General features: G+C 41.3%; 2 protein-coding genes across 8 annotated transcripts in view; both read right to left on the reverse strand.

Annotated features, from left to right (window-relative positions):
* Positions 1–216: 216 nt before the first annotated feature.
* Positions 217–27,856, reverse strand: part of LOC104090577 (rhodanese-like domain-containing protein 8, chloroplastic) — a 28,679-nt gene continuing 1,039 nt past the window's right edge. Inside the window, exons 1-8 of one of the 4 annotated variants that reach the window (XM_009595705.4) lie at positions 7,833–8,299; positions 6,154–6,207; positions 5,088–5,237; positions 3,910–4,072; positions 2,718–2,809; positions 2,140–2,243; positions 1,126–1,401; positions 217–666 (exon numbers count right to left, since the gene is read on the reverse strand). In XM_009595705.4, the coding sequence (XP_009594000.1) occupies positions 522–666; positions 1,126–1,401; positions 2,140–2,243; positions 2,718–2,809; positions 3,910–4,072; positions 5,088–5,237; positions 6,154–6,207; positions 7,833–8,162 (1,314 nt within the window). In that variant the 5' untranslated portion in view covers positions 8,163–8,299 and the 3' untranslated portion in view covers positions 217–521. Of the gene's footprint in view, positions 667–1,125; positions 1,402–2,139; positions 2,244–2,717; positions 2,810–3,909; positions 4,073–5,087; positions 5,238–6,153; positions 6,208–6,300; positions 7,284–7,832; positions 8,300–27,856 lie in introns of those variants that run through there. The other 3 variants (XM_033654643.2, XM_009595704.4, XM_070187827.1) reach the window with 3 other exon arrangements.
* Positions 8,055–27,432, reverse strand: LOC104090578 (uncharacterized). 4 transcript variants are annotated; one of them, XM_070187828.1, is made up of 6 exons: positions 24,767–27,432; positions 24,554–24,682; positions 23,834–24,481; positions 23,566–23,757; positions 16,453–23,496; positions 8,055–16,372 (listed from the first exon to the last, which is right to left on the reverse strand). In XM_070187828.1, exon 6 carries the CDS (start codon positions 14,963–14,965, stop codon positions 14,372–14,374), a length of 594 nt encoding a protein of 197 aa, XP_070043929.1. In that variant the 5' UTR covers positions 14,966–16,372; positions 16,453–23,496; positions 23,566–23,757; positions 23,834–24,481; positions 24,554–24,682; positions 24,767–27,432; the 3' UTR covers positions 8,055–14,371. The 4 variants fall into 3 exon arrangements, with proteins under 4 accessions (XP_009594004.1, XP_070043929.1, XP_070043930.1 ...); XM_009595709.4 differs by having other exon boundaries at positions 16,453–23,490; XM_009595707.4 differs by having other exon boundaries at positions 24,767–27,430.

Here is a 27,856-nt window from a genome sequence, read left to right on the forward strand (position 1 = left end):
TACTAGCCTCGATCTTGACAGGTACCTCGGTTCTAAACTCGGTACCTTATCCTCGTGATATGGCCTATTCCGTTACGAGGCCATCCTCCAATGCAAACTCCCGGTCTCGGCCAAATAGTAAAATCGGGTAGGCCCGATTTTAATCGTATACAAAATCAGCATATGGATGTTTGATTATGTCTTAAAAAATACTAATAACCTAAGTACACAAAGTGATACTTCCCAATTAAATTCAGCCTTCAATAATATCTAATTATCAGTAAAAGACAACGTTCTTCCAAGATTATATATGCCTAATATTTTCACCTAATAGGGGTACTTAACAACCTAATTTTGTGACTGATGGACATTCCTCCCGCATTAAATAAAATTAGACTAAACCAATAAAAGAGAAACTAGTCTTTTTGGAACCTGAATTTTGGAGTATGTAGAGAATAGAGGTCAGTTTTCTCTCTTAATTTTCCATTCGGTCTCCCCAATAATTGGAGATCTACATTTTCAACTTCCAACAGATCAAGATGTCACCGGCTTTGCAACTCGAAATCTCGATAATTATGCCATTTTTGGTATCTCTGGTTACCTGTCAGCACCGGCCTAAGTCGACGTGCAGATGTGCATTGAGAACAGCAGCATCCCCTTAGATCTTTCACGCAGCCTGCGCAGCATCTGAACAAAACCAATGAAGTATTAGAACGAATATAAGTACACACTTTCTTTCAATCTACTGTTTAGTGTTTATATAACTGATACAAACCACAGAGTAATATAAGAGCAGCCTTCGTTTCGCTGGAGATAGAAAAGTAAGACAAGTTTTAAACTGATGAATCCTTGCCTAGAGAAAAAAGTTCTTTCTTCTACCGTTTTGGAGGAAAGCACTTAAGAAAAAGTTTTATCTTAAGGATCCTTGGCTAGAGACATCAACTTCTTTCTCCTACTTACTTGGAGGAAAGTTGATACAAATAGGTAAGCTAAGTCATGGAAGTCTTTCGCCCAAAATGTCTCTCGTTAGCTGAATTTTGGAAGTAAAACAAATCATATACCAACTCCACAGGCTTGATGGTGCAAATATAAGTGATTAAAGTAGCATCCATCCATATGTTTATTTGGTGGAATGGTTAGTCTTACAGGAAAAGTAAGTTGCAGTCAAGGTTTGCACAATTGCGGTGCCTCAGCTCACAGACTTGTGAACCACAGATGTAGCATTTGGCAAACGAGTTATCCAGGGAGCCTTTTAGCTTTGTGCTTGCTTCGATCCCCACTTCAGGCTTGTAAGTAGAAGGCGGCAGAGAAAGACGGGCATCAAATACAAATAGATTTCCAACCCAACCTACAGAACCTTCTCTCTCAAGATAATGAGAAACACCCCCCTTCAAGGTGTACAATCGTTTAAAACCTTGCTTTCTGTTGCGAAAATAAAATAAGTTGTCAGCCGTGAACACACACAACATTTTCACGTAAGACACAAAGGTAAAACTGAACAACAGATAGTGCAAAGCATTAATTAAGATCCCAATTCTAGTGATGGTGAAATCACATGCACCTGAATATTGAGATGAATAATTTATGTTGAGCAACTGAATAGCCATATGATAGCTGACAAAGTTTAGGCACATACTCCTCAAACCTAATCTTAGTTTCCAGAAGTATATAACAGAAGTATTTAGCCCAACAGAATTTATAAATTGCATTTGAGAGATCCTACTGATGTTGGCTACTGAAGAAACTTATATACTAATGCAATTTCCTACAGGTAAAAGCTTGAATAATTTCCACGTATGCATGCAGCAGAGCAGCCTGATTCATAAATTGACTTCCAATGAGGGTTATGTAGCTCATTTAACCAACAGATGATCTATGTAGAAGAGCAGTATGAAATGTACAAACACCAGCAAAGTAGCTATTCTCACCCCTCAACAGTATGATTTGGGGGAGAAATTATGGGAAGATAATTGCTTTGTGGAGCGTAGATGACAACAAATTCTATATTTGAAGTACTTTAACCAGGAAAAGCCGAAAAGGGGATATTCTTATGGTGTCTCTTAAGAGACTGCTCAAAGTTCCACTATCTCACACATCTATGCTATAGCACTTAAGTACATGATAGAACATAAACGCATACAAAAAGAACACACAGCTTACCGTAGTATAGCAGAATATACATCACAGCGGATACCTCCAGTGCAGTACATCAATATATCAGTTCTCTCCTTATCAACAGCTGCTAAAGGATCTGAAGCAATCACCTGCATAACAGGATGGCAAGATATTAGTTATATTTACAGACAAAAGCACGTTCCACGATATTGTCTTGTGCAGGAGGTGACAATCTTTAAGTTTCATATTAAGCATACATCGGACATACAACCAAGGAAAATAGCAGCATGCAGCAGTGCAACTATGAACGAGAATACAACGGTAACAAATACCAGGATATTATGCAAGCAAGTACCAGATTTCACATCATCCCAATAGGTTGATTCTAGCCAGATACATTACTCATTAACGTAGAGATGAAACAAGAGAAGCCCTGAGACGGGAAGTGTTTTCCTGCATTATACTATGGTCGACATGGAAAACTAATACTTACGGCTTTTGGTCAAGTAATGGGATCAGAAAGAAAGCAAGCACTTCAAATTATGTAAAAGTAACAACAAATTAAATTTACTAGCATTAGCTTGGACGACAAGACAGAAAATTGGGTAACAAATAGCTAAAACCTCTGAGTCAGATTGCCCAAATGAAGTGGACCGAAAACAATCAACATCCGGTCGCTGAGCGCCTTGAAAATGCCCAACATCCCATTCATAACCTTCCGGAAAATCAAACCAGAATCTATTAGCACAAAGGCACTTGAAATATTAAATTATGCAAAAGAAATAGCAAAGACGATAGCTGACTTTTACAGAGAGCATAATAAGATGTTTCACTTTAAGTGGCCTTTTGGTTTATATACAAGACATGGAATGGGACCTAAGTTGCTCGGACACGGGCGCGGGTGTCCGACATGGGTGCGGATCTAGAGGTCGGATCCTTTGAGATGTAAATTCTAAGATTCGGTGATACGGATCCTAGTACACGGGTGCGGGGATATGGCTAAAAATAATTTAACAAAATAAAAATATAAAAATATATCTAAATTTTGTGGAATACTTATGTATAGCTTGTAAAGTGTGAATTTCTTTTTTACTTTCAAGTTGTAGATAAGTAAAGGATTGATTTCCTAGATAAGGTATGCTATTTTCTTCAAATTTACCCTAGTTTTGGTTCTGATTTCGAGAATCAAATTGTATCTCATCTCGAATTTTTCCGTCCGTCGCGGTCAAAGTACCCAAATTGTTTGACCAGATCCGGTACGGATCCCATACCCACCCCCATACTAGTGTCGTATCGACACGGGTACGGCACCTAAACTGCCATGCCGGAGCAACTTAGAATGGGACTAGACTGGTCCAATCATAGATTTAAAACGTAGAGCATGAAGCTGTAGACAATTACAAGTGTTAGCATGTTAGAATGTTAGAATCACTGTTTAAGTGTTGATATTAAGTTAGTGATTGACGAATTAAATATAAGATGAATGGTGTCTTATATTCCATATTCACCACGTCATCAATATCTCCTCTTCTCTTATTTATCGCGTGGTATCGCAGCTAAACATTGTGATAGAGACTTAAGTAGCTTCCGGATATCCCTCAATTGTGGGATAAAACAATCCCATGAGGGGGCTGGGAATATATGTACTTCTACAAGAATAACAGGTTTATTTACCTTGAGCAGGGTGAAACTTAAACAACCAGCATCAAGAGTTGGCCACATTGTTTAATCAGGCCAACCCCATAAATATAACACCTCCAGAGCATTCGAAGAAACACTAAAAATGTCAGTAACAAGCAACAGAAGAATACTTACCATTTCTCACATCAAGAAGTATACAACTGGGATTGATGTTTTCATGTGATGAACTATTAGTGTTATTTACAGCTTCCAATCTATTCCTCCATTCAGATGGTGCCAAAGGTTCCGCTCTCATAGATGGATCAAGCAAAGGAAGGTGAGAAATCCCTCCTTCCAACTGTTGACAAAATGTTAAAAGTATCAATATAAGCTTTAAACAACAGAGAAAGGATATATTAATATATACATTGGTCCTCTATAAATGGATAAACTTTCCCCCTTGAACCTCAGAAAAGCACTACTTATGCAGATGCTTCTTTTATAAGGAAATTGTAAGCCTACCTTACCGTCAATGGGAGCTACTTATGCAGATGCTAAGACATGCCCATATGAACCATCAATCCCAACTTCTTTTCCAATATCTTTGCTGACCTTCAAGTTTCATTCAACATCTAAGATTTCCACAAATTAAGAAATATGCGGTAATTTGAAAATACGGACGCTATAGGTTTTTATTGTTTTAAGAACATTTGAATTGTTAATTGATTGTGCAAACCTCTCTAAGAGCAATCTGTATGTACTGCATCCACTATCTACTTCCTCTATAGTCAATCTTAAATTGAAATCCTTTTCTGAGCTTACCTCTCATAAGATCAGTCTTAAAGTGGGTTATTCTGCTGAGCCACTTTGACTTTGGTACTGACAATTGATCACTTGAGAAAACAAATCTTGGGAAAGCTAAACAGAAATACTATACTACTAAATCCATTACTTCATTTTGCTCTTTTTTATCTTTTCCTTTAGCTGGCCGAAGGGTATAAAATAATATGACAGTTTTAAACCAAAAGATGTTGACCAAATAGTCATATTTGCATTAGTCTTGTAATTGTCAGGAAGAAAGAACACAGAAGCTGATGAGTTAGTTGCCTGCCCGCAAGAAGACATAATACTGGGCCAAAGAGGCTGCTATATCAAACAGAACAAAGCGCAAATCTAAAGTAATAAGCATGTCTTTACGATATACATAATCTGACAATTGCAGTTATTGGGTGGGAGTAATAAAAGCAAAATTTAAACTCTATCAATTCACATGTCATGAAGAAAAGATATCCCTTAAGTTATTACCCATGAAGTAGCTGGTGAGCCAGACAAGCAGGAAACAGCATGCAGGAATGAGACAGTGCGAGACTTGCCTGTACAAGAGAGGGCTTATAACGCAACTTCAATCTTGGAAAGGTATGCCCGTTTGATGCTGGCGAGATCTGGACCAGTACATCAGAAAATCTGAGGTCTTCCCTCACCCAACTAACATAAGCAAGAGCATCCTTTTTTGGTCCACTGTACTGCACCAACAGGAAGTATTAGAAGACAGAATAACTTTGTTTGACTTATAGCTGGCAAGGAGGATTTAGAGTGGCCTGTAGCAACACTGAGCTGGTGATCTAAAGAATTTTCAGTTCAGAACCACAGGAATATGATTTCTTAGGAAAAGATATACTTTGAGGACCATGAGGCATGCTAATCATTAACCTATCCTTTCTGCGTTCATTTAAGGATAAAATAAAAGTAAAAAAAAGACTAACTTTTTACATTTTTTTAACAGGTACGCCCTATCTTGCTTCATATCGCTCTTTCTATCCTAAATTGGATGTCTAGCTTTCTTTTTATCTCTGTCCTAAAATTATGTTCACTTTACTCGAAGAAAGAGTTCAAAACATATTATACTACACAAATTCCATGGATCCTATTCCTACACTTACCAGTACATCATTTTTCCTAGTCTAAAAGAAAAACTCAAGACCTAATTAATGGCCTCCAAATATTTTTTTTTAATAATTGTGATATCCAGATCAGCTTGCGTGCAGCTCGACTAATTCCACGAGGTACCTGCTACCTCCCACCAGCACAGGTACTGGGTGTCTGTCCACTAACGCTTGGACAGATGGAAAAAAATCACGCAGTGTGTTTGCCTCCGCTAGGATTTGAACCAGAGACCGCGTGGTTCTCAATCCACTTCATTTACCACTAGGCCACACCCTTAAGTGCAAAACATAAATAAAAATTAAAAAATCAAATAATGGCCTCCACATATTCCCTCCCACCAAATATTAAACAATCAAAGTTTTGAGCTCTCAGCTGAATATTGAATAAAAATACCAAGTAGAACCATGATATTCAAATTTTTGGTTAAACAATAGCAACGCCCAAAGCAGAAAACAAAAGGCTAAGAACAGTGTGATAGTAACAAAACAGTCCTACCTGTGCATTAATTCCCTGTTGGTTTAAGTATATGCGGCCATGTACATCTCGTCCCTGCATCAAAGAGAAATATGTTATATTAATCTGACTGAGCACTTAACACATAATCAAGAATTGCACTGATATACATGCAGTAGTATGTAGTACCAAAAAGCTATCAACGTTTTGGAGCCAAGGAGTTTTTATAAAATACATGATCTGAAGTAAAATGATCTCAATTGAAAAGAGCAAGTTGCCTTCAACCACCACAGAGCTTGAAATCCAAGCCAGTAATAATTGATAAACTCTGTATGCAGCATAATCCATGATCCTTTAAACTGCTTCTCCGGGTTAGAGAAAATAACTGTAATCCTTGTTTTGGAATACATATGGCAAGATCTAGATTCAAAACATCAAATATTTAAAATAAAAATATAACATGCAAAGTTAAGTAAAAATCTTCCTCTTCCTCAAGGTGAATGAAACTATAACTATGTCCTCCACCAAAATTGGATGACATCTTAAATGAACACCAACTCTATCCTCTTTCACCAGTATTATAGAATTCAAACCAAATAAAATGAAAAGCATATCTTAGAAAAGTCAGGAGAGTTGGACTACTTTCCAATCCAGGTGATGTTAATTGTTAGCACTAAAAACCTCTTGTTGTTCGAGAATGCTTGAAACATTCCAAGACTAGAGATTTTGCCCATTCTGTAGTTCATACAACCATACATATAAATGCAATTGATATGTCAAAACCAACTCAAGAGATGAGTGAAAACTCGAGGAGAAGTCTAATAACATATGTTACACTAGATAACTGTTCAAAGTATATCACCCATAAGGTTGTCAACTATTTATTCTGTTCTTATGTGTTGGCAGCTGGAACTCACGGGGAGACTGAGCATTGTGCATGGTATAATGCAGACGCATTAGGTATAATATAGAGCAACCTACTCCCCTTGTTGGGCACCAAATATTCTGTGTTTCTGCCAGTTTAATTATTAAGTTATTTCACTATGTTGCAGCTCTAAAATAAATGAGTAAAAGTGTTCCTCTTCATTTATTTTAGGTGTTATTACGAGTCGGTTGAAACAACTCAATATGGTATTATAGCAGACTAGGTCCTAGGTTCAAGTCTCACCACCCATGAACAAAAATATTATGTGCCCAATAAATAAAAAGAATTAGACTCGTACTTAAAGGGTGTAGCCTAGCAGTTCTAGGACTTGGAGAGAGAGTAACCTTGTACCTATATTGGTGGGAGATAGCAGGTATATGGAGTAGTCGAGGAAGTTGGCAATTTTTGTTAAAAATGTAAAAAGAATAAGACTCGCAAGTGCTTGTTGTAGACCTAAAATGAATTGTTCCTCTTTAATAGTTTAAACTTTTAAATGATACGGTGCACACAATTCAGCTAATGAGCTAAAAAAAGTACTCTCTCTATCCCAATAATTTTATATGACATTATTTCCTTTTTAGTCGGTCCAAAAGAATGATTTCTTTCTATATTTAGTAATAATTTAATTAAAATAATATCTAATTTATCCTTAATGAGAAGAATTATGGCCACACAAATATGTATGCTTATTTTCAACTACAAATTTCAAAAGTTTTTTATTTTCTCTTAAACCTTCGCGCAAGTCCAAAACAATCACATACATTGGGATAGAGGGAGCATAAGAATAAACAATTACCTCCATAAAGGAAAGGTGTTTGGTGACCTCCTCTTCAGGGTCCTTAATGAAAACAAAGCGGTAGAAATTTACCACTATAAACTCTTCCTCATCAATATCAGCTAGTATTTCTTTTGAATATGAGGAGGATAACGCAGCATAAGTAGTACATACATTTTTACACTTCAGTTGCCACACAAATGGCAAAATACTGTTCCTACTATTGAAACTAGTAGCGGCAAGTTTTGGGTTTGGGAGAAAAGCAGTAAGATTTTTGGGGAAAGATGTAGTGGGTTCGTTAGAAGCAAGTATAAATGGCTTTGCCACGTTCATCACTGTAAACGAGCTCATTGCCCAAATTCACAGAAATAATCTGTTTTGCCAAAATAATAAAAGCCCTCAAAGATTTGAGGCTAAGGAACGGAACATTTTATGGATAACATATGAACTGACCAAGAAATTTCTTTTTCTTTTTTCCTCTTGTTGTATAATTTCGAAAGACTCCTTGCTACTTACAATAATGGTAGTAGTGGGCCCCCCAGAGTTACAGAAAATGCTCCTCCTATTTCATGAATAAGTTATTACTCTATATCTCATATTTTTGTACATGGTGAAATATGATATGACACGTGATAGTCTAAAGGGAGGACACGTGGAGCCCAAGACAGGGATGGCCGAAAACCGAACGCAGTCATTCCACTTGTCACCGAAAAGGATAACGTTCATAAAGGTGTGTTAAATGCTCTGCGCCCGGTAGCATTTAATAGGGAATATTCTGTAGCATTAAGAGCAACGGTCCGTTACAGGAATTCGGCATTTATGTTCACCGTTACGTCTTCATCAATGACTCTCATAATTGACATTAAAGGAGGGCACGATCCTAGGATCTCCTTCCCTAGACATAACTATAAATAGTGAGATCAGTTATCATGGTAAAAGACACGAATTTTCTGGCAAAACTTATACTATATTTTATACGAAGCTTAAATAGTTTGCGCCCACCGTGGGGCCTAGACAGCCATGCAATTAAATTGATCCTCGCCTTTTTTACTAACGCGATTTGATTATTTTGTCTTAGAAAAAATTATTAAAAATGACAGATAACACTGTTAACGACACGCACGCCCCTGAAATTCGAGGGGATCGGCCTCATTTCGAGGATTCAATCAATGACACCCGCAATGAGGAGAATGACGCCACGCCGGTGCATGACAGACAGTATCCTCGACAGGTTCGGGATATAACTCCTAATGATGCTGATGAGGAACATGTTGTGGATGCGATGAGGGTCTTGCGAGAACAACAAGCAATCATTCTAGGCCATCTCACGCGGCAGGACCAGGTTATGACGAAACTGAAGCAGGTACTATCGGGGGCTTCAAATAACGCAAACAGACAAGATCCAATTCCTCCTGGTGTTCCCGCAAACCAAACGACACAGAGAGTCGACAACAACACTCCCAGGGGCGAAGTTGGCTCCGACGGGGCTGGGGGAGCAGATCCGGTCTGAACAACGAGAACGACCCGTTCAAGAATGAACTTTTACGGTTTATGAGGGAAGTAAATGCCTGCATGGACCAAATCGCGGGGCGCGCCACCAGTATTAAAAGGCCCAGACTCGAAGAAGTATACTCAATCGTCGTACAAGCCGAGTGCGGCACCAGAACTAATCCCGAAGCGATTCAAAATGCTTGAAATGCCAAAGTATTATGAGACTTTAGACCCACAAGAGCATATTACCACCTACACAACGGCGGTAAAAGGAAATGATCTAGCTCCTCACGAAATTGAATTTGTGCTGCTAAAGAAATTTGGAGAAACTCTCACGAAGGGAGCCCTAACGTGGTATTCATTATTACCCGAGCATTCCATAGATTCCTTTGAGATGCTCACGGATTCTTTCATCAAGGCTCATGCCGGGGCCAAAAAATTATAATCCCGGAAGGCCGACATATTCAGGATCGCACAGGGAGAATCCGAATTATTACGAGAATTCATTACCCGATTCCAGAAAGAAAGAATATTGCTCCCGGCTGTCCCTGATGAATGGGAAGTTGAAGCATTCACCAAAGGATTGAACCCGAGAAGCTTAGACGCTTCCCGGATGTTGAAGGAGAGCATGCTTGAGTTCCAAGCAACAACTTGGGCAGATGTCCATAACCGGTAGGAGTCAAAGATAAGGATTGAAGATGATCAGGTCGGTTCCACATCATCGGCTAAAGGATAGGAGAAGAACAGAGAAAAATCAAAGGATGACTACGACATGGACAGACGGACTTCGAGGGGCCGATTTCTGCCCTACGAGTGGACCGAATGACGTGGCAGAAACTTCCGGGCAACAAATAAGTTTATCGCTGACAGAGGGATTGATCGTGGTCGAAATAATAGATCACTCCAGGATAAGGAGACGTCCGGTTCTCGGGATCCTTCTTACCCCAAGTTATCGGAATATAACTTCAATGTCAGTACAGTGGAGCTGGTGTAAGCCATGAGAAACATTAAAGATGCACGATTCCCGAGACCTATGAGATCCGATTCCAGCCAGAGAGATCCCAACTTATGGTGCGAGTACCATGGGACGAACGGTCACCGGACAGGGGACTGCGGACACCTCCGAGAGGAGGTGGCAACATTATTGAAGAATGGTCACCTCAGAGAATTCTTGAGTGACCGAGCTAAGAACAATTATGGTCGTAACAGAGACAACGCGGAACTTCCGAAAGCAAGAGAAGAACCCCCATGCCAAACGATCAATATGATCTTCGGGGGGAATGAGATTAACGGGGTCACCTTTTCGGCAGCGAAGAAGATGAAAATATCAATAACTCATAGTAAAAGACTCCGGAAAGACGATATCACTTTCACGGAGGAGGATGCAAACGGATTACTGTTAGCACACAACGACGCACTGGTAATTTCTTTAAATGTGTTAGATTTTAAGATTAAACGTGTTTTAGTGGATCCAGGAAGTTCGGCTAATATCATACAATGGAGAGTATTGGAGCAAACTAAACTCACCTGAAGCATTATTCCAGCAACAAAGCTCCTCGCTGGATTCAACCTTGCAAGTGTGATGACCCGGGGAGAGATTTTGCTGCTCACAAACACTGAAGGAGTAATGAAAACAACTTTCTTCGAAGTAGCAGATGGTGACATAGGATACAACATTATCCTGAGAAGGCCATGGTTACACGAGATGAAAGTTGTACCATCAACATATCACCAATTGCTAAAGTTTCCAACGCCCGAAGGAACCAAGCATATAAGAGGTGATCAACCGGCAGCAAGGGAGATGAATGCAATCTCAGTTTCTAGTAGAAAAGGGAAGGAACGCATGGCATAGCAATTACAAGAACCGACACCTATTTCCGAACTAGAAGGAGTTAGTCTGGAAATAGAGTTATCAGAACAATATCAGGTGCCAAGATATTTCCAAGTTCTAGAAGAGACGGATACAACGAAGTCCACGGCGGAGGAATTGGAGCAAGTTACATTGTTTGAGGAATTCCTAGAAAGAAAATTCCATTTGGGGACAGGACTGCACCTGGAGCTCAGGTCTGATTTTATTGAATTTCTTAAATTTAATGCTGACTTTTTTGCATGGTCGCATGAGGATATGACAGGTATCCCGACGAAAATAGCCGTGCACAAGCTGAGTTTGGATCCCAACATACCTCCGGCAAGGTAGAAGAAACGCCCTATTGTCGAGGCCAGGAATAAATTCGTCAAAGAAGAGGTAACATGCTTGCTTAAAATCAGTTCATTCTGTGAGGTAAGATATCCAGGCTGGCTAGCCAATGTAGTAGTAATTCCTAAGAAGAACAATAAATTTTGCATGTGACTATAAAAACCTTAATAAGGCGTGCCCGAAAGACTCGTTCCCACTGCCAAATATCGATCAAATGATTGATGCCACGGCCGGACAAGAGTTGATGAATTTCCCCAATGCTTATTCCGGGTACAACCAAATCAAGATGAACCCGGAATATCAGGAAAAAACTTCGTTTATAACGAATTTCGGTACATATTGTTACAATGTAATGCCCTTCGGGTTGAAAAACATCGGAGCAACTTATCAACGGCTCGTAAATAAGATGTTCAAAAAGCAAATAGGATAGACTATGGAAGTTTATATAGATGATATTCTTGTTAAGTATTTGAATGCAGGTGACCATCTTAAACATTTGCAAGAAACATTCGACATCCTGAGGAAGCATAACATGAAACTTAATCCCGAGAAGTGCTCGTTCGGGGTCAGTTCTGGTAAGTTTTTGGGATTTCTGGTCTCATAAAGGAGAATTAAGGTAAACCCTAACAAAATCAAGGCCATAGAGGATATCCCGGATCAATTGTCAAACGTAAAGGAAGTTCAAAGGATCACAGGAAGATTAGTAGCTTTGAGTAGGTTCATTTTCCGGTCATCGAAAAAATGTCATCTCTTCTTCACACTGCTCAAAAAGAAGAATAATTTCGAATGGACACCGGAGTGCCAGTAGGCTTTGAGGGATATGAAGAAGTACTTATCGAGCCCTCCATTACTCTTAAAACCAAAAGAAGGTGAAACACTGCTAATCTACCTCGCGGTTTCAGAAGTTGCGGTAAGTGCGGTTTTAGTCCGGGAGGACGAAGGTATGCAATTTCCCATTTATTACGTAGTCGAGCAGAAACTCGCTACCCACATTTGAAAAAACTGGCCTTAGCTCTCGTAGTCGCCGCTCGGAAGCTGAGTCCCTACTTCCAATATCACCTGATAGCCGTGGTGACTACTTTTCCTTTGCAGAACATCCTCCATAAATTCGAGCTCTCGGGTAGATTGGACAAATAGGCCGTCGAAATGAGTGAGTTCGACATAGAATATAAATCGAGGACTGCAATTAAGTCACAAGTCTTGGCTGACTTTGTGGCCGATTTCAGCCTAGGACTACTGCCTCTGGCAATAAGGAGGCGGTAATGGTGTCGGAATTGGCATCGGGGGTCTGGACCTTATTTACGGACGGATCTTCCAACATAAAGGAGTCTGGACTCGGAATAGTCTTAATCATGCCTTCGAGGGAAACCTTAAGGCAAGCCATCAGAACGATCCCTTTAACTAACAATAAAGCAGAGTATGAAGCTTTGATTGCAGGGCTCGAATTGGCCCGGGGACTTGATTGCGAGGTTATCGAAATTAAATGTGACTCGCAGCTGGTGGTAAATCAGGTATATGGGATCTTTGATACCAAAGAAGAACATATGCAACAATACATGGTAGGTCCAACGTGGGAAGGTCCCTACCGGATTTCAGCTATCACTGGAAAGGTTCATACGAGTTGGAGAACCATAATAGAGACAAGTTGCATAGCAACTGGAATATGGCTCACCTCAAAAGATATTATTGCTGATAAACATTATTCAAGCGGAAAGTATGTGCTGCACTCTTTTTCCCTTCGTTCAATTTTTGTCCCAATTGGGTTTTTCAGGCAAGGTTTTTAACGAGGCAGCAACAGAAAGCATAATACGAAGACAATAGCGATAAGACATTTGATAGCAAGGCAAACAAACAAGCTTCCACTCGGGGACGGTTAGATAATCTTTGGTTCGATAGCAAATTTCCACTGGGAAGTTAAGTTTGCTATCGAGCAGAGGTTACCCAATCATTCACGAGCACAAACCACTAGAGGGTTGTTAGATATTCCTTCACTCGATAGCATAAATTCCCAAGGAGAAGTAAAGTTGTTTACCAAGTTGAGGATTATCTAGCAATTCATTAGTGGAATCTTCGAAGATACAAGACTTCCAGTGTTCCAATTCGCAATCTGCGCATTCGAACACTGGGGGGGATGATATGAGGATACGGCAACAATGACTGCCACATCAACCGGGGAATGAAAATCCGGAACTAAACGCATCATCAGGACCGGGGACTGTGCAACCAGCCCATTAGATACAGAAGGAATAAAATGAAATCCTTTTGCTTTTTATCTTGTTTCTTGTCTGAACGATGAGCTAACTTTGTCATTTGAAAATTAAACAAGTACTTCAAATGTTAGTGTCGTAATAAACAGGAGACGTTCTTTTCAAGAGCATCGTAAACATAAGAGGGCCCTCTTTTATAAAAACCATCACGTTAAAGGGTTGGTTCCAGAAGAATCTATGCTCGGAATCTAAAATGCCATTGGGGAAAAATACACCCGAAGTTGTATTTGAAAAGGACGCAAAAAGTAAACTTGTGCAAATACTTATAGAAACACTCACGTAAAAGGGATAATGCTTGGAACCAAAATGTTTTGAGGAGAATGCATCTGAGACTACACATAGTAAAGCACGAACAGAAAAACGTGCGCAAAATTCTTGAGCAAGTGCAAAGGTTAAAGACTTGAATGGATATTCAAACAAAAGTAAGACTCAAACAATACTTGAGCAAAAATTATGTCTGTATTTACAAGAATGTGCCAAAAAGGTAAAAATACAAAATGGGAAAAAGAAAATAAAAGCTAAACTGCAGCGCCTCCGGAACCAGGAGGAAGAGAAGTGTCCGCATTCTCGAGAGATGTAGGTGGGTCCACCGATGGCTCGACATTTTACCCAGTTTGATCTTCAGCATCATCGCCTTCCAATCCCTCTTCAGTTCCCAAAAATTCGGAACCGGAACCAGAAGAACCAAGAGCATCAGACTGCGCCGAGAGTCTATTTTTAGCAGCCAACTCAAGCTCTCGAGCCTTAGCAATTTCGACATCAAAATCAATGATATCAGCTTTGGCCTCTTCCAAGGTTTTTCTCCTCATGTTGTACATGGAATAAGTTTTTTCAACCACGAGGGAAGCCTCTCGGTGCTTAAGTTCTTCTTTGAGTTGGGAAACCTCGACAGAAAGGCTTTCCCGGGTGGACCTAGCAAACTTGAGACTGACGTCAAGGTCGCGAACAATTGAACTAAAGAGCCTGTTATGCTTAATAGTTTTCCTATACTTCTCTTCTAGTTGGGCGTGTTTCGCCCCCACGGCAGCAAGCTCTTTGATTTTGGAGTTCAAGGCTGCTTCTAAGTTGGTTACGTTATCAGCAGTAGCAGCCTCGCGCTCGGTTGCAGCAAGAACGACGTCCTGGACTTCAGCCCATTTGGCCTTAGTTTCATCAAATCTAACCCTCAGCGGGCCAATTTCTTGGCTAAGGGTTACCATTTCTTGCTCGTTTTGCTGTAAACGAGCCTCCAAAACAACAACCTCAGTAGCTTTGGTTTCTAGTTCCGAGAGGCGGAGAACAATTTGGTCTCGTTCCACCAAAAGTCGATTCCGTTCAGAAGTAAGTTCTTTCTTTTCATGAATCAACCTTTGAAGACCCTCAGTAGCAAGAAAGTTGGCCTACAAGACAAGAAGAAGTAAAACTTAGAATACATTCATACAAAAGTAGAAGAAGTAATGAAGGAAGAGAAGGATGTACCGTTGTGACGTTGTGCATGGAATTGTTCAACAAGAACTCTCTCGAGAGTGCCTGAATCTTTTCCCAATCTTTTTCTGAAGCCAAAGGCTTCAGATAATTAGCAAGCTCTACCGGTCGGGATAGCAAGTTGCATACGATAGAGATCGAAAGAGTAACGTTTCTCCTCCTTTGTGAATCTTCAGAAGGGGCAGCATAATTTACCCCAAATTCCCATGAACTGGAGACTATGGAAGAGGAACACCTTCTTCATGGTCATGTACGGCCGATGGAGGTGATATAGAAACTACTGGTGAAAGAGTGTATGAAGATGGAAGTGATATAGCAGTTGCTGGTGTTGGTGAAGGTGGAAATTAAGGTAATGGAGTTGAAGAATGAGAGGCAACTATATCAAATACAGTGCTTGCTGTTGGATGCTCGCCAACCAAAGACGGCAAAGACCCGGTACTCAAACTCGCAGTACCAGTTACAGCAATTGGGGCCCGAAAATGGGAGTTGGCATTTTCTACCAAATTAGATTCTCCCCAAAGTACCGAGACATCATCTTCAGTTGGTGTAACTATCCCAGCAGGTCGAGCATCTTGTTGAGATGATGAGGATCATTGTCTTCTATGAAGAGAAGCTCCCTCATCACTAGCCTTTCGTCATCATCAATCTTCACGATGTCTATGACCGGCCCGGAAGGTGGACCAGTCGTCATTTCCACCGGAGATGACTCGGGGGCATCAGTCTTTGCCCTCTTATTCTTTTCCCCGTCCATGGAGGAACGTCTTCTCTTTGGTTGCTTATCCTCCGACCAAGGACTCTGTAAAGAAGTGTTTGCACCCAAAACTGGCTCGAAGATACCTGTTCGAGTAAGTGCTTCCTGAAGTAGCCTCGCTGCATCAGTATGATCAGCCAAAACGTCCTCCTCGGGGACAACAACACAGCCCGCAGGTAGACCTAATTTCATGAACAAGTCAGAAGGGTTCAACCAAGTTTTCCATATAAAAAAAACTGGAAGCAAGATAAATTAAAATTATGATTTTTTGCCTTCCACCCGTATTTAAGGGCCAGTTCTTTCCACAAATGAGCTTCGGGCGTCGTGACATCCAAGATCTTCTGAACCCACTGGTCCAAACCTTTCACGACTAGTGGGATCCATCGAGTTTCTGAAACATGTGAAGGGTTAAAAGTTGATACGACCACAAAGGAATATCTAGTAAAAAGAAATACAAAACAAAAAACTTACGAGTGCGGTTCCAAGCAACCGGAAAGGATGAAGCCATTGTCGGAATGATGTCGTTGGTGGTAACTACAACGAACCGTTCTATCTACCCACGGTCATTGTCATCATCCATGCTAGACAGCAAAGCATGGTGGCCACGCTTGTAGAGGTTTATCATTCCCCTGCGGAAGATTTTGGGGGAATAGAGATTCATCATATGAGCTAAGGTTATATCCTCTCCAGTTTCCCGTCACAAGTGTCGAAGATAGGTGACCGTACTCCAGACTGAAGGACTTACCTGTGCCAAACACACTTGGTAGCAAAGTCAAAACTCCACAATCACGGAATCAAGCTCTCCACTCAAAGAAAACACACCCAAAGTAAAGGGATACGTGTAAAAGTATGTAAAACCTTCCTTGGGAAGGGTCACTCACTTCGATAGATCAGGAGCGATGATATCCAACTCATGGCAGTGACAGTCTTCCTTTAAAGCAGGAATACTGGAAGGACATACTTACTAACAGCCTATGTACGAGGGTTAGCAGTAGGAAATTTCTCTTCAAGGTCCTTTGTGGTACTGAGTTTTCTTGGGATGATGGAACTCACCATTGGAGGAACAGAGTCCTGGTTTTGTTCTTGTTCTTTGTAGAACCAGCACGCTTAGAGGAAGAAGCCATTGAAAAAGAAGAAGGAAAAGGTTTTGTGTTTGAAGAGAACTAGAGAAAGAATGGAAAACAAAGATGCAAATCAGGAGTTCGAGAAATTATGAAACGCAAAGGAAAAGAATGTGGAATATAAGTAAAATTTTGGCGGCTAAATTCATGACCATGATTACCTCGATAATCGGGAAAAGTTGTGCTGAATCATGGGATAATGCGCGTTCAGGGCATTAAATGCGGAAAGACGTGCATCTAATCAACTGTCAGGGACCTTAAGAGGGAGTTATAGTAATTCCCGCCAAAAAGGTATTTCTACCAACTTCTCGGTAACACAAAGTTATGTCACCGGAAAGTACGGGACTATCTGCATAGGGTGAAATATGATATGACACGTGGTCATCTAAAGGGAGGACACGTGGAGCCCAAGACAGGGATGACCGAAGGCCGAACGCAGCCATTCCACTTGTCACCATAAAGGATAACGTTCATAAAGGTGTGTTAAATTCTTTGCGCCCGGTAGCATTTAATAGGGAATATTCTGCAGCATTAAGAGTGACGGTCCGTTACAGAGAATTTGGCATTTATGTTCACCATTACGTCTTCATCAATGACTCTCATAATTGACATTAAAGGAGGGCACGATCCTTGGACCTCCTTCCCTAGACATAGCTATAAATAGTGAGCTCAGTTATCATTGTAAAATATACGAATTTTCTGGCAAAACTTATATTATATTCTATACGAAGCTTAATACAATCTTACTTTCTTACTTTTTTTTTCTTACTTTCTTACTTTAAAATATAAGAAAAAGGCGACCCGTAAGCTGAGGAAGAACATCATCCTCCTGACCGAAGAGTCTGTTTGGCGTCTAAGGGAGGAGGATGAAGAAAAGGAAGAAGACGACTCCAGGCTGGTGGCCCGAGCGAGAATGAGCACCGAGGCCCCAAAGGCCACTGAATCGGTGAAGGCTGCAGAGACTCCGTCTCGAGATGAGGGGGTCTCGGGAAAAGACTTGGGCGAAGTCCCCGAGTCATCGAGGATCAAAGATGCTTCCCACCACACTTAGCCAATGGTGGGTACGGCTATCGAGGCCCCTCGAGATGAGGAGAACGCCCCAAGTGATCCACTCGGAGCAATAGAAATTGGAGGCTCCTCACTGCTCCCCTCGTTTTTTGAGGAGATTATTCAAGAGGCTCGGGCCTTGAAGACCCTCTCCATCAAAGGAGCCCACGGAAGGGAGCATCCCTTCCACAATTACTTTACTGGGGTCGAAGATATTATTGGCCTGAGTGACTTGGAAGCCTCGAGGAAGGACTCGGGTGAGGCATCGAGCCTTTTCAATGAAGCGCAACAAACTCTAAATAGGGTAAGCCTTGACTCCCCTTGTTGGTATTACCTTTGTGTTTATTTTTCTCTTTCTAACTTCTTTTTTGTTTTTGGCATAGGCCTCAGTGCTTCATCGGGAAGCATTTTCTCGTTCTCGAGCCGAGCTGAGTCGGTACGAGGCCGACATTCAAAGGCTTACTGATGAAAGGAATGCCCTCAACCTTCTCGGGAAGCAAAAAGAAGAACAGATCAAGGACCTCCGAGCCGAGTTGGCCACGGCTCACAAACATCAGACATACCTAATCGAGCAGGTAATAAAATTCTTAAAAGCTCATGGGCTCGATTCAGGAACGGTGGCTAACATTTCAATCTCACAGCTATAGTAGAATATCGAGAGGATCGAGCAATTTTGCGAGGAGGAAGATACAATAAAGACGGAGTCCTTAGGGTGAAAAAAAGGTATGGACCGCTTTGCTGCAGAAAAAGAAACTGCTCGAGCCCAATTATCATCGGTCGAAAGTCAGCTTCAAGGTATGAAGGAGAAGATCTTGACTCAAGCAAGGAAAATATAGGACTCGAGGCTCAGTTGGATTCCGAACTTGCCAAGGCTAAATCTGAAGACGAAAAGGCAAAGGCCGAGGCAGATGCGATCGTGGCTGTCTACCGAGCCGATGCTGAAGCCGCTTAAGTCCAAGCATGAGAGGCAGCCGAGACCGCTCAAACTCGAGCATATTGGATTACCGAACTTGCCAAATACCAATCTCGGAGGGAAACCCTCGAGGAAATCCACGCTCGAGGTTTCGATCTTACCAACGAGATAGTAAAGGCTAGAGAGCACGAAGCCGAAGCTGGAGTGCTGACCACTTTAGATGAAGATGATGATGATGGCAGCAAAAGCGGGTCCGAGAATGGAGAGGACCTTGATGGAGAAGGAGCTGCCCCCGGAGAAGATCAGGAACCTTAGGATTTTTCACTTTTTCACTTTTGTATAGGATCTTGATCGGACCTTGTAAATATTCTCATATATATAAAGATCTTTTTCCTTTCTGACTTGTCTTTATTTCATTTATGCCTTGTGAAACTTCTGTTCATAAGTTCGAGGCTTTGGCAATTTGATCGAAGCCGAACTAGTGTAGGTTTTATAATCAAGTGAGAACTTGCTCGAACTCGGAGTAGGTGACCCTTAGGTTTTAATTGAGTGAGGATGATTTTTCAAAAATAAATTGGCCCTTTAGGCTTTTGAATTAAGCCGATATGGCCATAGCAAAAAGAATGGCTCTCTCCCCCTTTTCGGCTTGAAACGTTCATTGTTTAATCATATAAATTCTGTTGTGCCTTAGTACGAAATAAAGGATTTGCTCGAGAGTTCGAACTGTTTCGTACCCATTAGGATTTTCAAGGGTCGATGTAATCGAGACCCTTTGTTTCGTAATGCCTTAGAATAAAATTAAGAATTTGTTCGAGAGTTCGAACGACTTTGTACCCATTAGGGTTTTTGAGGGTCGATATTATCGAGAGCCTTAGAAATTTAGCCGAGGGTAGCCTTTTTAACCGGTTTGTGAAAATATTAGAAGGCCTATTTAATAACGGAAATCGGACGTCTCCGAACCGTGTTAATTTGGCCGTAGCCTTTAACTTGGGATTTGCCTTTTGAGCTTGTTCCCCTGTCATACTTTGAACTTGTTCAAAGTATCAGTCCCCGAGTAGGGTGGTCGTGGCCTATAAAATCAAGGATTTCCTTTTTAAGGTCTTACAATTTTGAGGTTTAGTAATTCGATCATGTCGATTGTTTGGACGGCTGTCCCCGAGTATCGGGTAAATTGTTTGAACTTCAATTGTGCTCGACCCTTAAGCCAGTTTCCACAATAGATCATAAATATAAAATTGTAAATTATAAATTTTTCTAAAGCATGGAATATCTGGTAAGGAAAAATACTTCTTTCAATAGATCATACATGCTTACATGTTTTGCCATTAAGATTCGAGTAATCTACATGGACACGGTTCATTTGAGTGTTTGGTCCTCTACAAAATTTACCTATCGAGACCCTGTCGACACAAAGTATTTTTCTTGTAACTATCCGAAGGTGATGCCCCCCAGTATTCGAGGTTGATTGTAAAGGATCCTCGGATACTGTTGAATTACTCTAAGTTAGCACGAACAATGGTTGCCACATTAAAAACCTCGCTGAAAAAAACCCGTTTAGGACAAAAATCGGTCTAAGGGGAAAAAGAGTACAACGCTTGCTTTCCGACCTAAGGATTCCGCATTTGAAGAATCCTTTAATGTCTCTGATTAAACACCTGCAAATGGTTAGTATAAAATATAAATAAAAATGGAGAAGGTCGTACCTTAGCAGTAATATCGTTTGAGGAGTGATATGTTCCAATTGTATGGTAATTATTCGTTGTTCACCATACCAAGTTTGTAGGATCTTTTTCTGATTATATCGAGGACCTGGTATGGTCCCTCCCAGTTTGGGCCAAGTTTTCCTTTGTTTGGGTCTCGAGTATTGAGGGTGACCTTCCTCAGAACCAAGTCCCTGATTTTGAAGTGTCGAAGATTGGCTCTTCGATTGTACTACCTTTCGATCCGTTGTTTCTGTGCGGCCATTCGAAAGGGGGCGGCTTCCCGTTTTTCATCTAGCAATTCGAGGCTTGTATTCATAGCCTCGTGATTTGAATCTTCCGTTGCATATCGAAACCTGACGCTGGATTCCCCGACTTTAACCGCGATCAGAGCTTCGGCGCCGTATACTAAAGAAAACGGCGTTGCCCCCTACTGGATTTTTACGTTGTTCGATACGCCCAAAGAACTTCGTGCAATATTTTCTCTCCATTTTCCTTTAGCGTCGTTCAATCTTTTCTTTAGATTTTGAATGATGGTTTTGTTTGTTGATTCGGCTTGCCGTTCCCACTAGGATGATATGGCGTCGACAAGATTCTTTTTATTTTGTGATCTTCGAGAAATTTTGTCACTTTGCTGCCGACGAACTGCTTTTCATTATCGCATACGATCTCGGCAGGCATCGCGAATCGACATATAATGTGGTCCCAGATGAAGTCTATGACTTCTTTCTCTCTAATTTTCTCGAAAGCATGTGCTTCAACCCACTTAGAGAAATAGTCAGTCATAAACAAAATAAATTTAGTTTTACTTGGGGTCGATGACAGAGGGCCGACGATATCCATTCCCCCTTCATGAATGGCCATGGGGATAATACTAAGTGGAGTTGCTCTCCGGGTTGGTGAATCATCGGCGCGTACCTTTGACATTTGTCACACTTTCAAACAAACTCTTTTGTATCTTTTTCCATATCGGCCCAATAGTATCCTACTCTGATGACTTTGTGAACCAATGATTCGGCACCGGAATGATTTCCACAAGTGCCCTCATGGATTTATCGTAGGACGTAGTCGGTATCTCCTGGTCTCAAACATATTGCCAATGGTCCATCGAACATCCTTCTATACAATATTCCGTCTTCGGCCAATGTAAATCGTGCGGCCTTTGTACATAGAGCCCTCAATTCCCTAGGGTCCGATTGAAGCTTCCCGTTCTTTAGGTATTCGATATATTTGTTCCTCCAATCCCAGGTCAGGTTTGTGGAGTTGATTTCGGTGTGGCCATCTTCGATTACTGACCTTAAAAGTTGTACGACAGTCCCCGAGCTGATCTCATCGTCTTCGACTGATGACCCCAAATTTGCGAGGGCATCGGCCTCGCTTTTTGGTTCTCGAGGCACATGTTGTAGAGTCCATTCTTTAAACCGATGCAAAGTCACCTATAGTTTGTCCAAGTATCTCTGCATTCGATCTTCTCGAACCTCGAAGGTTCTGTTGACTTGGTTTACCACAAGCAAGTAGTCACATTTGCCCTCGATGACTTCTGCTCCCAAACCTTTAGCTAGCTCGAATGGGTAAAGAATACGTGTTAAGGCATAAAGAAATTTTTTACTAAGTCTTCTAAGCCGAAAAAGGGAAAAAATAGCCATCTTTTAGAGGCCATATCGCCCCAATCTAAAGAGCCTAAGGGCCAATACACTTAGATTTTGAGATTTTGTTCTCACTCAATTCAGACCTAAGGGTTCCACTATTCCGAGCTCAAATAAAACTGACTTGAATATAGCTCGAGAATTCATCATTATTTGATATAAAACCTTAAGGGGTCTGTTACTGTGAGTTCAAAACTTACTCGAACTCGGCTATAAAAATAGTACAATTATGGCTTCGATCAAGCCATCCGAAATCAAAATCCCGAACATATTGTTGAGCTTGGAGACTCGCCCTCGCTTAACTAAAAAACCTAAGGGTTTATTCTACTCTGAGTTCGAGTTATTGCTCACTCGATTATAGAGGCTACAGCAACCCGATTGCAACAAAGTTTTCAAAAGCAAAGGCAAAACAGAATTTATCATAAATCAGAAATCGGAGACGAAACGGAAAGAAAATGAATCTTTCATATATGCAAATTATTTACAAAGACCACACATGGTCTTACAAAAAAAAAAGGAGAATAAATCCTAAGTGCCTAGTCCGCCTCAGGAGCAGCATCTTCGGGAGCTTCATCTTCATCTCCTCCGTTCTCGGATCCACTCGTAGAGTCTTCATCATCGGAAAGTAAAGCTCCGACCTCGTCCTCCAAAACCTTCTCACTCTCGATATCAGTTGTGAGGTCGAAGCCATGAGCATGTACCTCCTCAAGAGTCTGTCTTCGAGACAGGGGCCTAGCATGCTCGGCAACACGGGACAATCTAACCTCCGCAGCGTCAGAAATTTCCTTAACCTGAGTGTTAGCGGCTTCAGCGTCGGCACGGTAGGAGGCCACGAGCGCCTCTGCCTCGGATGTGGCCCTTGCAAGCTCAACGGCCAACCGAGTCTCAAGCTCTTCAACCTTCTGGGCTCGGGCCAAGTTCTCCTCCTCCACACTTTGGAGTTGACGCTCAACCGAAGACAGTTAGGCCCGAACCACATGTTTCTCCGAGGCGAGACGGTCCATGTTCTACTTCTACCCCAAAGTCTCTGCATCTTTCATCTTGGCCTCCTCACGAAGCTGCTCAACTAATTCGGCCTTCTGCTGAACCTACAGGATCAAAGTGTTAGTCACCAATATCAAGTTAATACATAACAAGCTCCCAAAAATTTACATTACCCATTCAATGAGCTTGGTCTGATCTTGATGAGCTCTTGTCAGCTCGGTTTGAATACTCATGATCTCCTCTTCTTTTTGCACATAGAGGAGTTTGAGGGCGTCTCTCTCCTCCGTAAGCTTTTTGAGATCAGCCTCACATCGGGCCAGCTCAGCTCGGTATTTGGAGGACGCTTCTCGATGGAGCGCTGTAGCCTGTACAAAAAGGAAGGAAATCAGACTTAGAGAAATAAGAACAAACATAAACATGGTAACATGGGCTAAACCTCACTTGGTTCAGAAGCCGTTGAGCCTCATAAAAAATGAGTGATGCGTTCAGGTCGGGAACATCATCGACTCCCGTAAAGCAGCCGTAGAATATATCATACCCTTCAGGGGCTGTCCCCACATCGGGGGTCCCCATGGACCGGGCATCCCAAAACTGCCCCTCAAAGAACGTGGGGCCGGGCGGCGAATCATCAATGTTAATTGCATCGAGCGATTCACTTGGGGCATTCTCTTCTCTTTGAAGGGCTTCAGAACTAGACCCTTTGGGCCGGTTGCTCATCACGGTAGGAGGCATCATCAACACTCGATGACTCGGGGACTCTGCTCGGACCTTCCTCCGAGATTATCTCGGTCTGCGGCTGAACCTCCTCGACTGTCATAGGCTCAGTAGTTCTCGAAGCTTCGATGCCTCCCCTCTTCCAAGCCACCAGTAGGTAGTCGGCATCTTCTCCCTCCTCATCTTCATCTCATAGTGTTTGGACTACATCAGCAGACAGAACGGCGGGATCAGTCTTCGACTTTCGAGCCCTACTTTTCTTGGGCTTTGGGGTATCTGGAGGTGAGGCCCTTCTCCTTTTGTTGTCTTTGGTTGGCTTCAGGACCTCCTCTTCCCCGGGGGGAGGCGGCCTCATGACGACATTGTCTCCAGGACCTGTATGAGAAGTAATCAAGTTAAAAAGAAGTATTTCACAGAAAAGCATCAAACACGGACAGAGAAACTTACCATGATTTTTGGCGTCCCATCGACCCTTAGCCAAATCGCGCCACGAGCGCTCAGCATACGAAGAGGTTGAAACCAGTTGTCGAACCCAACCTGCAAGGTCCGGGACTACAACAGGAAACCAGAGGGAAGCTGCACCATAAAGAAGAATATAGATGAGAAGAGGTAAAGGAAACATAACAAGTAATCAAACGATATCGGTGAGGTTCTACTTACGCTTCATGTTCCATTCTTCGGGGAATGGCATCTTCTCGGCGGGGATTAAGTCGGAGGTCCTGACTCGGACAAACCGGTCCATCCATCCTCGGTCCTTGTCCTCATCTATGCTCGAGAACAACATCTTCGTGGCCCAGCGCTGAAGCCTTATCAGTCTGCCCCGATAAAGGCGGGGGATGTATAGCCTAATGAGATGATCGAGGGTGAAAGAAATCCCCTCGACCTTGCTTGAGAAGAATCTGAGCAAAATGACAATACGCCAAAAGAGGGGTAGATTTGGCCTAGGGTTACCCGGTATTGGCGGCAGAAGTCGATTATGACAGGATCGACAGAACCCAATGTGAAAGGGTAAGTATACATACTTAAGAACCCTTTCACATGAGTGGTGATGTCCTCCTCGGGGGCAGGAATCACCACCTCTTTATTCTCCAAGTGGCAGTCTTTTTTCACCTGCTCGAGATCGCCTTCGGATATCGAACAGATGTATCTAGACATGGGCTCGCATCGGCCAGGAACCGAAGAGAGTTTTTCGACTTTAAAGTCGGAAGTAAGTTCACATGGCCCGGGGATACACTCTTCGATACGTGGCTCCACCAATATTTTGTCATCGGCCGGCTGCGATGAGAAGGCCTTTTTCTCTTGAGGAACGGTCTTTTAATAAGAGATTGGCAAACTAAAACTGGCAAAGTTGATGAACTTGAAGAGAATAGAAGAGATTTTGAAGATTAGAAGAAGTTTGAAACTAAAGTTTGAGAAGATTATGAAGGTGGTCTATTTATAATAGCCACTTTGATGGTTTGAAAGCACTGGTGGCCGACCATCAACTGGCGTTAATTAATGACCTTGAAAACTGTGCAGACACGATGCTTCAATCGCTTCTATCACTTACGTCACGATGTTGACATCATAATTGATCGAGGTATTAAATCGAAGTCTCAAATTCGTTTCTTCTCGTTACATTCCAAAAGACGAGGGGACTATCTGTATACGGTCGAAATCAGGCATACCCGATTTCGTTGGCAGGGAAGTTTTTCCGAGGGTAACCTCATAATAGATCGAGATCGAGCTCGAAGATAGAACATCAAACCTGGAGATCGAAGTGTTCATTGAGATTGAGGCCAGCAACAATCGAGATCAAGCATGACTGACGTCGAGTAAGGCATAATAACGGAATGGCGAGATATCAGTAACCGGTCGAAGATTACGGTAAAAATCCCGGAACAGATCAAATCAAAGCGGTTATTAGTGCCAATCATGGGATCTACTTCCGTTATTAGAGTTGTATCTTATTTAGGATTTCTCTATTATATAAAGAGGGATCCCATTCACTTGTAAGGGGAAGAATCATTATTCACTGATAAGAATATACATATACGCAGCTTTCTTTGTTTTACTTATTGTTCATCACTGTTTGTTCCATCCTCTACTGTTCTTATTAACTAACCTCGAGACTATCTCGAATTGAGGTCGAGGCATTGTTTGCAGACCGGTTTGATTTATTTTATTGTACAATTTATCTATTTAATTCGTTGTTTATCAATTGGTACTGGGTTAAATCACATATCCTTAAAACCACAATATAAGTTTAATTGTTACTCAATTTTTAGGGTAAACAAAAACCATAAAGTCTCATGTTCAAGTCCTAGTGAAGGTAAAAAATACTAGGTTATTTTTTCCCATTTATCCAAGACTTGGTGGATAGAATTATCTGATACTGTTGCTAGTGGGAGGTAGCAGATGCCTCATAAAATTAGTCGAGATGCATACAAATTGGTCCGGACACTACAATTATAAAAAATATATATATATCTCAGCTGGCATAGGTGAGATTTGATATTTTTCAATGCAATAGTTTTGAGAAAAGAAAAAGCAGATTCCATTCTTTGATTAAGCATCTACATAAAATTAGAAGGAGACAATAACAAAAACTACTTTGACCAATAACAACAAAAGAAGCAAGGTACTTTCTTTTTACTCGCCAATCACACAATATATATCTGTCAGAGCCAAGTACCTTGTTTGCTACAATGGAGAATATACTTATGCTAAAAATGCTACATTTTATTCACAGAGCGAACAACAATAACCTTCTGGATCAAATTTAACTTGTTAGCTGTAATGGGGATAATTCCTCTAACAAAATAGCTTTTTTTTAACTCATGAATCAAACACAATAGCTGAGAGAAAGCAAATTGACCTTGTCTGCTAAAACAAGGATAATTCCTACTATAAAATACTATTTTCTTTGCACCACGGATGATGAACTTCCCATCTACCTAAGCCTAAGCCTTTAAGTATTTGGTGGAATAATGAAGGTGCGCGAAAGTAGGCCCGACACCATCAATAAAAATAGGCCAAATACATAAGGGGTCACCTGAAGTTGGCATGACTTTTCAGTTTAGCACTTCAACTTAGACTTGTTCCTATTAGACACTCAAACATCAATAAATATGTATCTATTAAACACAAAATGTTGACATGTCATATTGCGTGAATAATTTCCCTTGAGCGCCTGAAGACACAAATAAATTTTTATTTTTTATAAAAAATTTAGTTTTTAGATTTTCTTCACCAAAAATCCACCATAAACAGCCACTACTTAATATCTCCAATTCCGCTTTTTTACCGACACTCAGGAGAACAATTACAAAGACTCACTTTAAAAAAAAAAACTTTCAACTTACTCTTAAATCTTCTTGGTCATTGGCGCTGTCAAAGCTCTCATTGTCATTGATGAAACTGGAACCGTTGGCTATATTTTTCGATCAAACTCGGTAGTTATCTGATTTAATTTTTGAAGGAGCATAAAATTTTTAAGGTGATTCTGAAATGAGGAAATAAGAGTTGAAGAAAATGAGACAAAGTGTCGGAGGTGGTAGTGCATGATCGCCAAAGAATAAATTTTCCGACCAAGCTCGACGTTTTCCGGTGGTCGCTGTTGGTCGATTTTTTTTTTTGCTGCTCGCTGACTACTGGTGGTTCTTCTCTAATTGTAAGGGATATTTATATTGGGCCTTTTAAATTTGTCTATTGAATCAATACGAGAGATGAAGAGCTAAGGTTATAACAAATTTAAGATTTTTGTTTAGG

Source organism: Nicotiana tomentosiformis, chromosome 10 (genome assembly GCF_000390325.3).
Source record: "Nicotiana tomentosiformis chromosome 10, ASM39032v3, whole genome shotgun sequence".
Lineage (NCBI taxonomy): Eukaryota > Viridiplantae > Streptophyta > Magnoliopsida > Solanales > Solanaceae > Nicotiana > Nicotiana tomentosiformis.

What these genes read in the sequence shown, in the direction of transcription:
- LOC104090578 (XM_070187828.1), bottom strand. Translation starts at nt 14,965, where the DNA reads ATGGTAACCCTTAGCCAAGAAATTGGCCCGCTGAGGGTTAGATTTGAT.